Here is a 16344-nt window from a genome sequence, read left to right as displayed (position 1 = left end):
CAGATCCCCCTGCTAGACAACCACCAGTCACGTCCTAATACTAGTATTCCCAGAGACTCTGAATACTGGTATTGCTATTCTCTTCACCGCTGCCACCATTTGTTACAATTTCCCTTCAGCCTTGGTCATTACCTTACCCTCCCTTCTGGTCTGTGAAACCCCAGCCAAGGATCAGGCCTTTGGTAAACCAAATTAAGTATTTATTAAAGATAACAAAGCTAACAAGGTTAACAAGATTTCTTCTGAAGGCACATAAGCATATGGTTTTACTCAATACTAATCTGAACTCCACCCCCCTCCTTCTCCACTCTCTCCTGGCAAACCACTCTCTCAAACCCACCAAACAACCCACTCTTTCTCTTCTCTCCCCAGATTCCACTCTCACTCTTCCTTTTATACGTTCAGCCATTTTAAACACTCAGCCAATCATCTAGCATTCTACTGCCCATTCACTCCCCCTCCTCTTTCACTCCACTTACCATGTATCTTCTAAACAACCAACACTTACCATATATACATTAATATAGGAACATCACAACATCCTCCCAAAGCTATACATGCTGGTGCACAATCCAGGGCTGTGGAGTCGGTACGCCAAACCTTTGACTCCGACTCCTCTATTTTTCTATTGTCCGACTCAGACTCAGACTCCACCCAAAATTGCTTCCAACTCCACAGCCCTGGAAAGGGCTGTAAATGTCTTTTTAAATTGGAAGCTCTCAAAGGAGCATTTTTATCGCTGCCTGAATATGCACTGATCTTGGCATCACAGCATTTGTCTTCATCTGGGTCCTGTGTCATACACTGACACACAAAATGTTTTCCATCTTGAGTTATGGTGAAATGCTGAACTACCGCTGACTTCATGGGAAGCTTCTTTGACATTTTGAATTTATATTTTAAAACATATGTCAATCAAAATTTATTTTGAAGCCGGAGTTGGTACATTTCTACAGACTCTGACTCCGACTCCACCCAAAATTGCTTCCGACTCCGACTCCACAGCCCTGGCACAATCTAGTAGATGCAAGCGTGTTGGTAAATATAATTAAGGGTAACCACGTTTTCAGTTTCCTTCACCAATGACATTAATTTCAGGTTACTTGGCTGATAGTATATTAAGTATGTATGTTTTTAAAAGGCTAGTCAAAGCAAAAGTTTTATGAGCCACTGGAGAAGGTAACTATACAAAGACAAATAGAAAAGACCCCCCAACGTCAAATACAACACAGCCCTACCTTTTCCAAGAGGCCATGCCATTCTACTTTCAAAGCTAGTGACATTTTAAAATCACAGATGACACTTGGAGGAAAAACTTAAGTTATCTTCTGCTTCACACAACTTTACATCAGAGCAGCGCAACTTGCTAATTTTAGCATATTTTAATGAGATTTGATATAAGCTTGCAATTGTTTATGTTTCTCCTGATCCCAGCCAATCAGGTTTCAAGCAGTGCATATGACTGTACTGCAGCATTGATTGGGCTACTTGATGTCATCGGCGGGGGGGCGGGGAGGGGAAATGCAGTCCTTTCATTGCCACACTCTTAATGTGAGAATGCAAGAGATAATGTATCCCCCATTGCCCTGGCAATCAAACCAACACTTCCTGTCTTGACACACTGTGCTTGCAGTAGTTTCAGTGCTGCGTGGCAACAGCCCTCCCAATCTACCTCTAGATGCATATCAGATGTGGAGAATCTCCAGCCCACTGGCCAACTTAGGCCTGGCAGGGACAGTGCCTAACTCTTTGAAGTTGGGTCACCTGATATCATGGTGACATCAAGTGATTGGCAGGTGACTGAGGTTGCCTACTTGTCAGGGAGGCGGGGGGGGAGGGGGCTAAAGAAATGCATTTGGATGTACATACAAATGCCCATTTTGATCCTGCCCCAACTACTCACATTCAAATCAGGGCAAGAGAGATCCATCACTTGTCTGAGCAACAAGGATATATTCCCTCTGTGACTCAAATGCTTAGGAACAGTTTTAAAACATTTTCATAGGGGAGTAAAAATTGCTGGAAAAGGTAACATGTTTTGCAGGGGGGGGGGAACTGTTCACAAAATGTACTCTCAAATTACAATCCAGCATTTTTTTTAGATGCCATTAAAAACTCATGCTAGTTTTTCTTAACAAAACCTAAATTTTGTAAAATTTAGGTATTTTAGTCATGTGTACACTTCAAAATATCTTCACAAATCACTTTTAAGATCATGATGTACAGCTGAAAGAAGGGGTATTGCATTTTCAGTGAACACAAATATCTGCAACCATTTCAGAATAATCCCTCTCTGTTATTCTCTTCAATTTTTACTACAATGGAAGCCCTCAAGTCCCAGAGGGACTTAAATCCTGTGCACACCTGCTCTTTAGCATCTTATTCGGAGTTAGGTGCACTTCCTGTCACTGTGTGGTATCCAACTAAGGCTGCAATTCAATCCATGTCTACTCAGAAGTAAGCTGCATTGGGCTGAATGGAAGTTACTCCCACGTAAGTGTGTACTGGATTGCAGCCTAAATCATACTCAGAATATTCCCACTGAAACCAATGATTTTAAGTTAGTCATGAAAAACTGGTCCATTGATTTCAATTGGCCTACTTCAAGCATGACCTACTTCTGAGTAGATATGGTTAGAATTGTGTTGTAAGTCCTATTGAATTTAATGGGGCTTACTCCCAGGTAAGTGGGGTTAGGATTTCAGCCTTAATCAGATACCACCCATGGATTTTAATGTGCCTGGGCACACCAAACTTTGCATAGGATCAGGCTGTTAATCTTTTCAGTGCATCAGTTGTTAGGAAGTAGTAGCATCTTCCATCCAATAATTTTCAGTTACTGAAAAGGCTTCCATTTTCTACTGAGTTCGTAAAAGGAAATGATTAAAGTATTAAGAATCCACAACAAAAATAGGATAAAAGACTATTTCACCAAAAACATACAATGGAAGTGAACTACTGCTCTTTATTGAGTTAAGTTACACAGCAACTAAAGCCTTTTAAAACAATGAGCTGATTCTGTACTTAATGTTTCAATCATGGTTCGTAATGTTGGAAAGTATTCTGACACCAATGGAAGACTCTTGTAAGAAGGTGAAATGCTGAAAAAGGAAAATACAAAAATTAACAGAAATATACTTCATGAATTAGTTTGAAATAAATTTAGTATTTTGCAATTTTTGTTAAACACTAAATGCTAATTTAATACATCAGTGTTCACCTGTAACATCATGGCCCAAGTTTTTGGGCAAGTGACCACATGTGAATTTTGTCTTCAAAATGAGATAAAGGCAAGTTCTAGCATTAAAATATTAAGATTCATGACAGTATAGGTCATTATTTCATACTTTTAACATATATAAGAACTGTTAAGTACACTACTATCATGATTAATGAAGAAAGCTAGTTATAATAATGGTTGTAATCCAGACAGCCACAAAGAAACTTAATGCTGGTTACCTTTCCTTCTGTTAGTGAGGGAAATTCCACACATGCAGATCTCTATGGTGTGCCACATAGAAATACCTCCTTCTAGTTTGGTCCATTGCTTCACTAACTTCATTTAACTGAATTACTTTAGGAACCAGTGCCATTAGTTGTGGTGGTTTTAGTTTAACAAGTACTCCATTGTGATAATACACTACAATTTGAGTGGTGTCACAAGCATTAGGCATAGTTATATGTGCAGAGGGTGAAACAGAATAGCTGCCATATGTTGGAATTGTTAAACATGCAGGCTATACTATCCGACAGTGTGAGAACATACTGTTGTGTTAACTGACGTTTTCAGAACAAAGACTGCTTATATAGTGAAAGCTGTAAGGATAGCTCGTGTCTAATGAATTTCAACATTAATATTCTTACCTTTTTAGATTCAGCCAATCTTTTGCTATTTTACTGAAGGCCTCTGATCCAGATGCTGTCATAGCTTCAAAGTCAATCAACTGGAACATATATTTAATATAAACAACTGAATGTAAAAATAAACATTTAAAGGTAACTTGAAGGGTTGCCAGAACATACCCTCACATTTTAGCACCATCAAAAAGGTATAGCAAAGGGAGTCAGAAGACTTGTGGAGCCAAGCTATACACTTTTGGTCTGTTTGCTTTTAACAAGCTACCATTTTAGCAGCTGCAGTACAACAGTGAAAGGCTCGAGGTGCTCTTGCAATTTCAGAAGAAAATATATTTTAAATTTAAAGAACAACAAGAGACTAATTATATTACTCATGTTGCAAGGCACAGAGTTTTAGACAATTATGAAGCAAGAAAAATGTGGGAAAGCCATTTGATAATAAACAGACATTGCTATTGCACTATTCTCAAAAGAACGATCAGTTCATTTAGAATGCACTCCATAGTTCCTAGCATCATCAGCTGAAAGATAACGGGAACATTCCCAAAGAATTTGGGGCATAATGGTCAAAGCCAGTAAATCCCTGTAAAGCGGAGGTAGCCAACGTAGTGCCTGCCAGATATTACTGGACTACAACTTCTATCATGCCTCACTGGTTGCCATGCTGGCTAGGTTTAATGCAAGTTGGAGTTCAACTACATATGAAGGGCACCATGTTGGCTAAACCTGCTCTAAAGCATCAACAGCTAGATTTGAGACATTCACAGCACAATCCCATCCATGTTTACAATAAGTACATTCCATTGTGTGATATCCTATGTTGCATGTGTTCCACTTGGCAATATCCAGCTCATACAATGGGATTCCCCTTCTGCTCCTCTGTGCAGCCTCCATGCCCCCCAATCTGTTCTATTTAATTTAAAACATTTATATACCACTTAATCATTTTAGGCTACTGTTCAGGACCATGGGAATTATCCTGTGGTGTTTCACAGGATTCCATCTTGTCCTTCATGCTATTTAACATCTATGTGAAGCCACTGGGAGCTGTCATCAGGAGATTTGGAATTAGGTGCCAGCAATATGCAGATGACACCCAGCTCTACCTCTCTATTCCATCTGAATCAGGAGAGGCAGTTGAGGTATTGAACTGGTGCTTGGAGGCAGTGATGGACTGAATGCGGGCCAATAAATTGAGTCTGCATCCTGAAAAGACAGAGGTGTTATGTGTCCGGAGCTCTCATGTCCAGGAGATGGGAAGATGACCTGTTCTGTATGGGGTTGCTCTTTCCTTGAAGGAGCAGGTCTGCCGCTTGGAGTACTCCTTGATCCAACACTATCACTGGAGGTTCAGGTGGCCTCAATGAGTGCCTTTTTCCAGCTCCAGCTGGTTCACCAGCTTCGGCCCCTCTTGGACAGAGAAGACTTGGCCACAGCTCTCCATGCTCTGGTAACTTCCAGACTGGATTATTGCAATGCGCTCTCATGGGGCTGCCCTTGAAAATGACTCAGAAGCTTCAACTGGTCCAAACTGCAGCAGCCAGATTACTGGCGAGGGTTCCTTTTAGTACTCATATAACCCGTTTGAAAACAGCTGCATGCTTTCCTACAGACCTCCTCAGGTGTTGAGATCAGCAGAGTGGGCCCTTTGGGTAGTTCCGTCACCCTCAGAAGCTTGCAGAGTGGTAGTCTGTGAGAGGACATTCTCTGTGGCAGCCCCTAAGTTGTGGAACTCCCTCCCTACCAAAGTCTGGCAACTTCATTGTACAACTTTCGGCATAAACTGAAGACGCACCTCTTTACCCTGGCCTTCAACACCTGAGATGTGGGGGTGTAGTCATTTGGGGTCTCAGGGGATCTTAGACCCCTTACTTTTTTGGGAGCGGCGTCCCAGTAGGGTCCCTAGGTCTCCAGCAGCCTATGAGCCAATCAACATGAAAGGGGAGTGTGTTCACCACTGAGAAGTCTTCTAACATGCTTCCTTGTCCTTTCCTGCTAATTGGAGCCATTTAGAGTGAAAGGTGGTGAGTCAGCCACTGAGGAGACTCTTTTCAGTAGCTAGCACTCTGTCTGTTATTGTGGAAGAAGACATTAACAAGGATCTCATTCTCAAGCCCGCAGCAAAAAAGGAAGGGCATGGCTGTGACTATCATGAAGGGACCCTGCACTTCTGAATTTGCCACGACACTACTGCTGGGATGTGTATTTTTAGGGCTTTTCCTGTTTTCTGTAATGTTGTGTAGGATGTTTTTAACTGTTTTTAATTATATGTTTTAAAATAGTTGTAACCTGCCCTGGGATCTTTGGGTGAAAGGGAGATGATGGTAACAACAACAACATGCATTCCTAAGCATTGTACGTAAAAACAAGCCATACATAAATGTAAATGTACTGCCTCCAAGTCGATTCCAATTTATACCAAAAATAAAACAGTAAAATCATCATAAAACTAAACACTACCTTAAAATGACTGGAACAAGAATGCTTTAATCATTCTAGATGGTCCCCTAACCCTCCAGAGCAGAACTGAGGAATGTGCGGGAGGGGAAATCTGTTTCACAACTGGTTTCCATTCCACTGGCAGGTGGACATCCTTGGATGCCACCCACTGTGTTTAGGATTCATTTATTTTGATACACCAACAGTTTCAGTTCCCTAGTGCTGTTTCTCACAATGAACAATCTCAAATCCGTTTCAAAATAATATGTCTTTAACATCTGAGAAGTTCCAGGCACTCCTAAGCTGCTCTCTGAATCTCAGCATTATCTCCATCATAACCAGTCCCACATTACACTTTAAGGAATGTTTTGGATCCAGGAGTGAGTTGCAGAAAAACCTGGACATCACAAATATGTCACAAACTGCTCTTTCCTCAATTTCATAATATTTTATACAGACCATACCTTTCCTTTTGGAATTTTTCCTGATACTTCTTTTCCACTTGCCATCAGGACTCCCATGACTACTGAATAAGCCACTATACTGAAGAACAAACAAAAACCAGAAGTAATAAACTGCGCACAAAACATTTCATAGTATTTTGAAACACAGTAACATATTTTGCAGTTTTAAAGGTTAAGGTTGATAAAGGTTAAGAGACTGTCCATTTTAATCAATATTTAAAATCAATGCAATGTATGTGTGACACAGCTGTACTAATTTCAACATCGTTATATCATACTTAACAGTGTAATCCTATACATGTCTACTCAGAAGTAAGCCCTACTGAGCTCAGCAGGACTTAATTCCAAGTGTATATAAGACTGCTGGGCCTAGGTTTTAACATCTCAAATACAAAATGAGAAATTTATTATATGTACTACAAAAGGGAGGAATTGTTATCTCATGAAAGTCCAAAACTAATAATATGACTGCCAACATTTACACAAAAATGTTTAGAAACTGTGGATGTGGAAACGAGAGAGAGAGCACATGATTGCTTATGTTACTGGAAAGGTATGATCTTATATCACCCTGTACAATATGATCACTATTGATACAGTTATTACAAATGAGCAAAGATACTAACCTGGACCCTCTGGACAGAGGCATTAAGTTATAGAAGTAGTATACAAGAGACAGGATTAGATTGCACACAGCATCTGACTCCTAAGTAAAATAAAGCCATATACTTACATGAAAAAATTGAGATAGTAATACAAAACTGTATGCATCAGGCTAATTAAAGTTAATGGATGGAATTTACGTAAATATTTACAGCATTTTCATTATGCAATATTTTATTATTAGTACAATTCTTTACTAAGTAGTAGCTAGTTGTAGCATGGCATGGCACGAAACAGCATTAAGGCAGAACAAAAATGGTGTAGCATAGAGGATACAAGCCATATAAAGAACTTTTCATTTGCTCAGCCTTTTAACCTTTTATCTAATGCTGTTGTCTATCTGCTGTGCTCAGTTGTTTTTTATATTTGCAACTTATCTGCTGTTGGCTTTTTTTGTCAGATTGTGAGTCACCTTACAAATTAATTGGACACATAGACTGGATAGAATAGATTTTTTAAAAAGGGTTAGATCCATAGTTCCTGTGAGTGGAACTCTGTTCATTGGATGCTCCTGCTGGAGGAAAGGGGATGGGAGATGAGATTTTAGCTTACTCCTTTTCCCCCAGCAACCACCTGACATATTACTCTGGGATAGGGCATCCCCTGGAATTGTGGGGGAGATAGCCGGCTACAGGAGGAATCAGTGAAAATTACCTCCCTGCAATGGGATCCTCCGTTAGACCTCAATACCTTTCACAGCAGAAAGGTGCCTGTTCACAGAAGTAACACTCTGGATCCAGCTCAATAAAAATAAATTTAGATATGTTTAAACAATTAATTTAATAAGAAATAGGAATAATCTCTTAAATTTTTTATACGGATGGAAGGAGTTTTGACTAATACTTTGAGCTGGACTGGTGCCTGGAAGCAGCAATGGGCTGGCTAAGGGCCAATAAGCTGAGGCTGAATCATGACAAGATAGAGGTCCTGTGGGTAAATGGTCTTTAAGTCTGAGAACTGGTTAGGCCAGCTATTCTAGATGGGATTGCACTCCCCCAGAAGGAGCAGTTGCATGGTCTGGGGCTCTCCTTGATCCAGCACTGTCACTTGAGGTCCAGGTAGTTTCAGTGGTGTGGAATGCCTGTCCTGGCTTTGTCTGGTTCAGGAGCATGGCCGTTACTGAACCAGAATGGACCACTGGTCTCACCTGAAGGGTGATTTTCATATGAGGACGGCCATCACTGCGGGTTGTAGCTCCACCTATCGTGCGAAGGCAAGAATGTTTTTGAAGTCAAGACTAGGGGCGTCAAGCCCCTCCCGCTCTCCAGTTCATTCGCAGCGAGTTTATAGAGAAAAATCTAAAAATACAAGGACAGGGCCAACAGGCCTGCCAGCAGGAAAATAACATGCCTGATAACATGACTCTAACATAGCGATATAACAGAACTAGTAGTCTTGACTTCACTAGTAACTTTAAATACAATAGCGTAACAGTAATATATAACATCTTAGTAAAATATCTATACATCCTCCAACTGGGAGGGTCATGATGGCCGTCCTCATATGAAAATCACCCTTCAGGTGAGACCAATGGTCCATTTTCCATATGAGGCCGGCCATCACTGCGGGATGTACCAAAGCAGCCCATAAGAGGGAGGGACCACCCACATGCTAATCATCATTAAGAACCTGTTGCAACACTCGTCGGCCAAAAGAGGCATCGGCAGAGGCATAACGATCTATTTTATAATGCCTGATAAACGAGTGAGGGGTAGACCAAACAGCAGCCCTGCAGATATCAGCAACAGGAGCGTTGGTAGCAAAAGCAGCCATAGTGGCCGCTGACCTAGTTGAATGAGCCATTATACTAGCTGGAACTGGAAGTTTAAGGGACTCATATGCTAAGGTAATACATGCCCTTAGCCAGCAAAATAAGGTAGAATTGGCTACTTTATGCCCCATAGACCTTGGATGAAAGGATACAAACAGAGACTCCATTCGTCGAATCTCTTGGGTCCTAGACAGGTAGGTCTTGAGAGCCCTCCGAACATCCAACGAATGCCAAGCCTTCTCTAGAGGATGAACAGGAGTCGGGCAAAATGAAGAGAGTACAATGTCCTGATTGCAATGGAAAACTGAATTGACCTTAGAACGGAAGGATCAGTTTTCAACACAACAGAGTCCTTGTGAAAGACACAGAGATGGCGAGCAGAAGACAATGCGCCCAGTTCCGAAACTCGTCTGGCAGAAGTGATGGCGACCAGGAACAAGACCTTGAAGGACAGTAGACGTAAAGGCACAGTCCTAATGGGTTCAAACGTAGGGCGTTGTAAAGCTTGTAGGACCTTGGACAGACTCCATGAAGGACAACGATGGACTGCAGCCGGTGAACGTAAAGCAGTGCCTCTGAGGAAGCGTTTAATGAACGGATGTGAGGAAATAGGGGCACCAGTGGAGGAGACTGAAAGAATGGACAACAGAGTGCTGTCGACGTAGAGTGCTGGGTCTGAGTCCCATCATAAAACCGCTATGGAGATATTGCAGCACCTGATGTACAGTGGCCTGGGATGGATCACAGTGTTGAGCCTGGCACAGCTTAGAGAAAGCCACCCAAGTATGTTGATAAATACGGGTGGTAGATGGCCGTCTCGAGGCTAAGATAATATCAATAACAGCGTCAGACAGCCCAGCTGACCTCAAATGTCCCCGTTCAAAAGCCATGCTGTTAGGCCCAGATAATTGTTAACGGAGATTTAACGGATTCATGTGAAATACAAAAGGGTACAAGACAGGGATGTCCATTATCTCCCCTTCTATTTATTCTGGTCTTAGAAGTGCTGCTTAGAGATATAAGGCAAGATAAAAGGATTTCGGGATTAAAGATAAAAAAAGAAGAATATAAATTGAGAGCATTTGCTGATGATTTGATAATTGTATTAGAAAACCCTTTGGAAGGAATTCATATATTGATGGACAAATTAAAAGAATTTGGACCGTTAGCAGGATTTAAGATCAACAATCAAAAAACAAAGATGTTGGTGAAAAATTTAACTTTAAGGGAACAGAAAGAGTTAATGGACAAGACAGATTTTACAATAGAAAAAAAGTTGAAATATCTAGGTATCATTATGACAAATAAAAACTCAAAGTTGTTTCATAATAATTATGAAAAATTATGGACAGAGATTAAGAAAGACTTGCTAAGATGGGATAAACTACAACTGTCATTAATGGGTAGAATATCTGTGATAAAAATGAATGTATTACCGAGAATGATGTTTTTGTTTCAAACAATACCTGTAATATCCTCTGATTTACCTTTTAAACAATGGCAAAAAGATATCTCTAAATTTGTATGGCAAGGAAAAAAACCAAGAGTTAAATTTAAACTACTACAAGATGCCAAAGAAAGAGGAGGACTGGGATTACCAAATCTGAGACTTTATTTTGCTGCCTGCTGTTTAGTCTGGATAAAGGAATGGATTTTATTGAGGAATAAAAGACTATTGGATTTGGAGGGCCATAATTTGAAGTGGGGATGGCATGGATATCTATGGTATGACAAAGTAAAAGTAAATGTAGACTTTAACAATCATTTTATAAGACGTCCTCTGTTGAAAATATGGAATAGATACAAACCAAGGTTTTATTCGAAAATACCATTATGTGTCTCAAGTCAAGAAGCGTTTTATAGAAGAGAAATGACTGGAAAAGAGAAATGGTTAACTTATCAAGAACTATTAGAAAATGTACATGGAGAATATACAATGAAAGAGAGAGAACAACTGACAAAGGAAGGATATAGTTTTCAATGGTTTGCCTATTTACAATTGTTAGAAAGATATAAAATGGACAAGAAAATGTATGGGTTTGAAATAAGTAAATCTGATTTTGAAATAGGATTGTGTACAAATGATGAAAATATAATTGCGAAAATGTATAAACTCTTATTGAAAATGGATATGGAGGAAGAACAAGTAAAAGAGTGTATGGTAAAGTGGGCAAAAAATTTTGGTCATAACATACAAATGGATCAATGGGAAAATATGTGGAAAAAAGGTTTGAAATTTACACTATGCTATAATCTTAAAGAAAATTTTTATAAAATGATGTATCATTGGTACATGACTCCAGAAAAGTTGTCAAAAATGTATAGTAATGTTTCTAATGTTTGTTGGAAATGTAAACAACAAGAAGGATCATTTTATCATATGTGGTGGTTATGTAAAAAGGCAAAATCATTTTGGGCACAGATAGGTATGAAGATGCAAAAAATTCTAAAGATAAATATTCAGTCAAAGCCAGAATTTTTTTTATTGGGTTTTATGGATAAACAAATAGAAAAGAAATATGGAAGAATAATATTATATATGATTACGGCAGCAAGATTATTATATGCACAAAAGTGGAAAATGGAATCAATACCAACAATGGAAGAATGGCTATTGAAATTAATGGATTTAGTAGAAATGGACAAATTGACATGTTTACTTAGAGAAAAATCGACAGATACATTTCTTAAGGAATGGAAGCCTCTCTTAGACTTTTTGTTGAAAGATCAAAATAAAATGATGATACTGGGATTTGACGATTAATTAAGACAGCCTACGGAGAAAAGGGACTCTGTATGTATACATTAAGGGACAGGTTTGATGTATATTATATACTTATAGCTGATCTGCGACAAATCGGAAGTCAACTATTTTATTTTCATTTTTTGTTGATGTATTGTTATGTTTTTTTGACTTTTTTTGTTTGTCTTTTGAAAAATTTGAATAAAAATTATTAAAAAAAAAAAAAAAAGCCACGCTGTTAGATTGAGCCAAGTGGGATCCTGACGCCATACTGGACCCTGGGATAGAAGATCTGGCCTGACTGGAAGTGTCCAGGGATCTGTCACCGACATTGCAAGATCCAAGAACCGCGGTCAGCATGGCCAATATGGTGCTATCAGAACCAACTGTGCCCTCTCGCTCCGCGCCTTCCGCAGTGTTTTGGCTAACAGCGGTATGGGAGGGAAGGTGTACAAAAGACCGTCTGGCCACGGTATGGCCAGAGCATCCACTGCTTCCGCTGCTGTGTACAGGTATCTGGCAAAGTACCTGGGAAGCTGGTAATTGCGACTGGAAGCAAACAAGTCGATCGAGAAGACACCGAACTGACACTGGAGACGCTGGAATATGGTCGGAAGAAGTTTCCATTCTCCCGGAATGAGCTGTTGTCTGCTGAGCCAGTCTGCTCTCACATTCCAAATCCCTCTGAGATGCTCTGCTTTTAGGGATTGTAGATGTTGTTCTGCCCAGACGAAGATGAGGGAAGCTAGGTCCTGCAGAGGACGGGACCTGGTGCCCCCCTGTCTGTTCAAATGTGATTTTACACACGTGTTGTCCATTCGAATGAGGACATGATCCAAAGGGAACAGCAACTGAAAATGAAGTAGAGCTAGGTGGACCGCCTTGAGCTCCAGCCAATTGATGTTCTGAGTCTGCTCTGCTGTGGACCAAACTCCCTGAACGTACTGGGAGTTGCAGTGTGCTCCCCAGCCGATGAGACTGGCATCCATGGTGACAACAGTCCTGCGAGGTTCTCTGAATGGAGTGCCTCTGGAAAGATGTTGGACCCTCGTCCACCAGTGGAATGAAAGGCGCAGTGTGGGGCTCAGAGGAACTGTGCGATGATTGGAGTTGGCAATGTCCTGTTGAAAAGGCAACAAAGCCCACTGAAGGTGGCGAGAGTGGGCTCGAGCCCATGGCACAATGTGGATGGTAGAGATGAACATTCCGAGCGCCCTGGCTAGAAGCATGACGTCTGCGGTTGTTTGTTGCATCAAAGACCTCGCGATGTTTGTGATGGCAGTTATGCGATCTGGAGACAAAAAACACCATCACCTGCAGGGGTCCAACATTGCCGCTAGATGTAGTAGGCATTGGGTCGGTTGAAGATGGCTTTTGTCGAAGTTGACAAGCCAGCCGTAGGCCTCTGCCCCGGAAACGTCGGTTCCAGGTTCCCCTGAAAGAATTGGAGTCATAGGATCGGAAGTCGCAGCCTCGTCCTCCTGGCCGCGTTCCTCGAAAGGGCTGGTTAGTGCGGAAAGAGGGAAATCACCTGAAAGGTCTATGATCGATGTTCTTGACAGTGGCCAAGACCGGTTTGTGAGCGTCTTTGGGATCAACCAGCACTGCCTTTAGAGCTTCCTCGCCGAAGAGCAAAGATCCAGCGTAAGGAGCTCTAGAAAGATTCACTCTGGCTGTAGAGTCAGCTTGCCAGTGGCGAAACCAGAGGGTCCGTCGAGCGACTATTTGAGCTGTCATGGCTCGTGCCCCCAGTTGAGTGGCATCCAAAGTGGCATCAGCCACAAACGCCGCTGTCTTGCGCAACTTAATCAATGATTGTCTGAGAGAAACAGGATCAGGGGTAGGGTCCTCTAGCATATCATCCAGCCACATCATTGCTGCCCTGGAGAAGACGGAAGCTGATGCGGAGGCTCGCATGGAGAAGGCAGTGGCCTCATGATTTTTGCGGAGAGCGAAGTCTAATCCTTTAGTTGGGATTCTCCTTCCCTAGGCAAAAGAGATTGCGAAACTAGGCTAGCGATCAGCTCGTCTATGCCGGGAACGGCCTGCTTGGAGGAAAATTCAGGAGCCAGGGAGTAAAGCTTGTCAGCCAGGTTTTTGAAGCGGCGAGTTTGGAATGGATGAGACCATTCTTCGGTGGCCAGTTTAGCAATGGGATCCGGCACCGGGATGTAATGCTCAGTAGGTGCAGGGGATGTGAGAACCCTGGCCCCTTTAATAGCTGGAGCGGCAGCTGTTGGGGGCACAGCTTGGAGACCAAGGGTGTTAACTACCCTGCGAGCTAGAGGTTGATAGTCTTAGTTGCCTTAGATGGTTGTGGCTTGGCTGTCTGAGACATGTCTGGCTGTTCCGCCATCTTATATTCACTATGGGTGCAGTACACGGCCACAGCGGGGGCAGAATGTAGAGACCCGAACAGGCACAGTACACGACCACAGAGGGGGTAGAATGCACTGGCAGATGGCTAAGTACACAGCCACAGAGGGGGCAGAATGTACGATGGTAACAGCGTCTATATAATGCAGACTAGAGTTCAGGCTTGGTACACGGCCACAGAGGGGGCAGAATGTATGAGGTAACAGCGTCAATATAATGCAGACTAGACTTCAGACTTGGTACACGGCCACAGAGGGGGCAGAATGTACAATATAGACCGCCCTGGAACACGGCCACGGGGGGGGGCAGAATGTACAGTTCAAATAAGTTGTGTTTTGTACAGGGGCAACTGGCTGGGACACGGCCACGAGTGGGGCAGAATGTCCAGTTCAAACAGCTTGCGCAGTATCAGCTGCCTAGTACATGGCCACGAGTGGGGCAGAATGTACAGTTCAAATAGTTTGGTGCACAGCCACAGCCTTGATAGAGCAGTCACAGAAGTACATTAATCCGAAGGTTGCCAGAGCCAACAGCAGGAGACGTGTGGTAGAGGAATCCATTGAACTATGGAATCCTATCTCCAACACACATGTAAGGAGCCCTTGCCAGCTAACCCCCCCTTGGTTAGTACGGAATAGACTGAACAGAAAGGGCGGGAAAATAGGACAGACAAAATGGCGCCCGCAATATGAGCGGGAAGAATATCAATCAAAATGGCGATATGACAAGGGAGTAATGGCGAATAGCTGAGGAACCCAGCTACTACTGAGGCAAAGTTGTGAAGCACGGTTCAAACGTCCAGTAGAGGGGCTCCGTCAAGGACGTAGGGAGGCCGGTGAAAAAACAATGAATCGGCTGAGGCAATGGAGTTAAGGCACTAGCCGCAGCCGCATGACATACGTATTGGTCCATAGTGTGTTGAGGTATGGCGGCTTGTGGAGCATGCCCTGAAGTTGTGAAAGAAACTCATGAGACAGCTGTAGCCCCGTTGAAGCAGATGGTTGTGCCTGAGTAGGTGGCTCAATGGGCTGTGACGTAGGATAGGCCCTGGGCGGCAATATGGGTGGAGGCTGGTTAAGTGTTGGCTGAGTAGGAAAGCCAGCAAAGTCCTCCTCGTCGGAAGAAGCAGCAGGAGAATGAAATATATTCGTTAGCTGTTTCTGGACTGCCATGGTGGGGGTCGGAACAGAAGCATAGCGAGGACGCTTGGATTTGCTATGGCTGGAAAGATGTTTAGTCCTAGCCAGTGCTTTGGCATGCTTAGTCCTTGGCTGTCTGAGATATGTCTGGCTGTTCCGCCATCTTATATTGACTATGGGTGCAGTACACGGCCACAGCGGGGGCAGAATGTAGAGACCCGAACAGGCGCAGTACACGACCACAGAGGGGGTAGAATGCACTGGCAGATGGCTAAGTACACGGCCACAGAGGGGGCAGAATGTACGATGGTAACAGCGTCAATATAATGCAGACTAGACTTCAGGCTTGGTACACGGCCACAGAGGGGGCAGAATGTACGATGATAACAGCGTCAATATAATGCAGACTAGACTGCAGGCTAAGTACACGGCCACAGAGGGGGCAGAATGTACGATGGTAACAGCGTCAATATAATGCAGACTAGACTTCAGGCTAAGTACACGGCCACAGAGGGGGCAGAATGTACGATGGTAACAGCGTCAATATAATGCAGACTAGACTGCAGGTTTGGTACACGGCCACAGAGGGGGCAGAATGTACAGTACAGAGCGCCCTGGTACACGGCGGAGGGGCAGAATGTACAGTTCAAAGAAGTTGTTGTTTGTACAGGAGCAACTGGTTGTGCAGAGCAAACAGCAGCGAAGGTACGTTCAGTAGCTGCAGAGGGCTAATGTTGCAATAGGCAGCAGTATAAGGCAGATCTGAAAACTCACATACAAGACAGCCTTCTCAAGGTAAGAAACCCCCTTTGTTTAGTTCAGGAGAGACGAAAACAAAAAGGGCGGGAAAAAACGGGACAATCAAGATGGCGTCCGTAAAGGGAGCGGAAA

At 42.6% G+C, this 16344-nt stretch overlaps 1 protein-coding gene across 5 annotated transcripts in view; it reads right to left on the bottom strand.

Moving 5' to 3' along the window:
• Nucleotides 1–2940: 2940 nt before the first annotated feature.
• TTC13 (tetratricopeptide repeat domain 13) overlaps nt 2941–16344 on the bottom strand; it is a 63972-nt gene continuing 50568 nt past the window's right edge. For all 5 annotated transcript variants that reach the window (XM_061624464.1, XM_061624462.1, XM_061624465.1 and 2 more), the window contains 4 exons: nt 7388–7467; nt 6762–6840; nt 3865–3944; nt 2941–3101 (listed from right to left, as the gene is read on the bottom strand). In XM_061624464.1, coding sequence (XP_061480448.1) covers nt 2990–3101; nt 3865–3944; nt 6762–6840; nt 7388–7467 — 351 coding nt within the window. In that variant the 3' untranslated portion in view covers nt 2941–2989. The remainder of the gene's footprint in view (nt 3102–3864; nt 3945–6761; nt 6841–7387; nt 7468–16344) is intronic.

The sequence above is a fragment of the Rhineura floridana genome, chromosome 4 (genome assembly GCF_030035675.1).
Source record: "Rhineura floridana isolate rRhiFlo1 chromosome 4, rRhiFlo1.hap2, whole genome shotgun sequence".
NCBI lineage: Eukaryota > Metazoa > Chordata > Lepidosauria > Squamata > Rhineuridae > Rhineura > Rhineura floridana.
The sequence above is the reverse complement of the archived record's forward strand: the minus strand, read 5'-3'. Positions and strand labels throughout refer to the sequence as shown.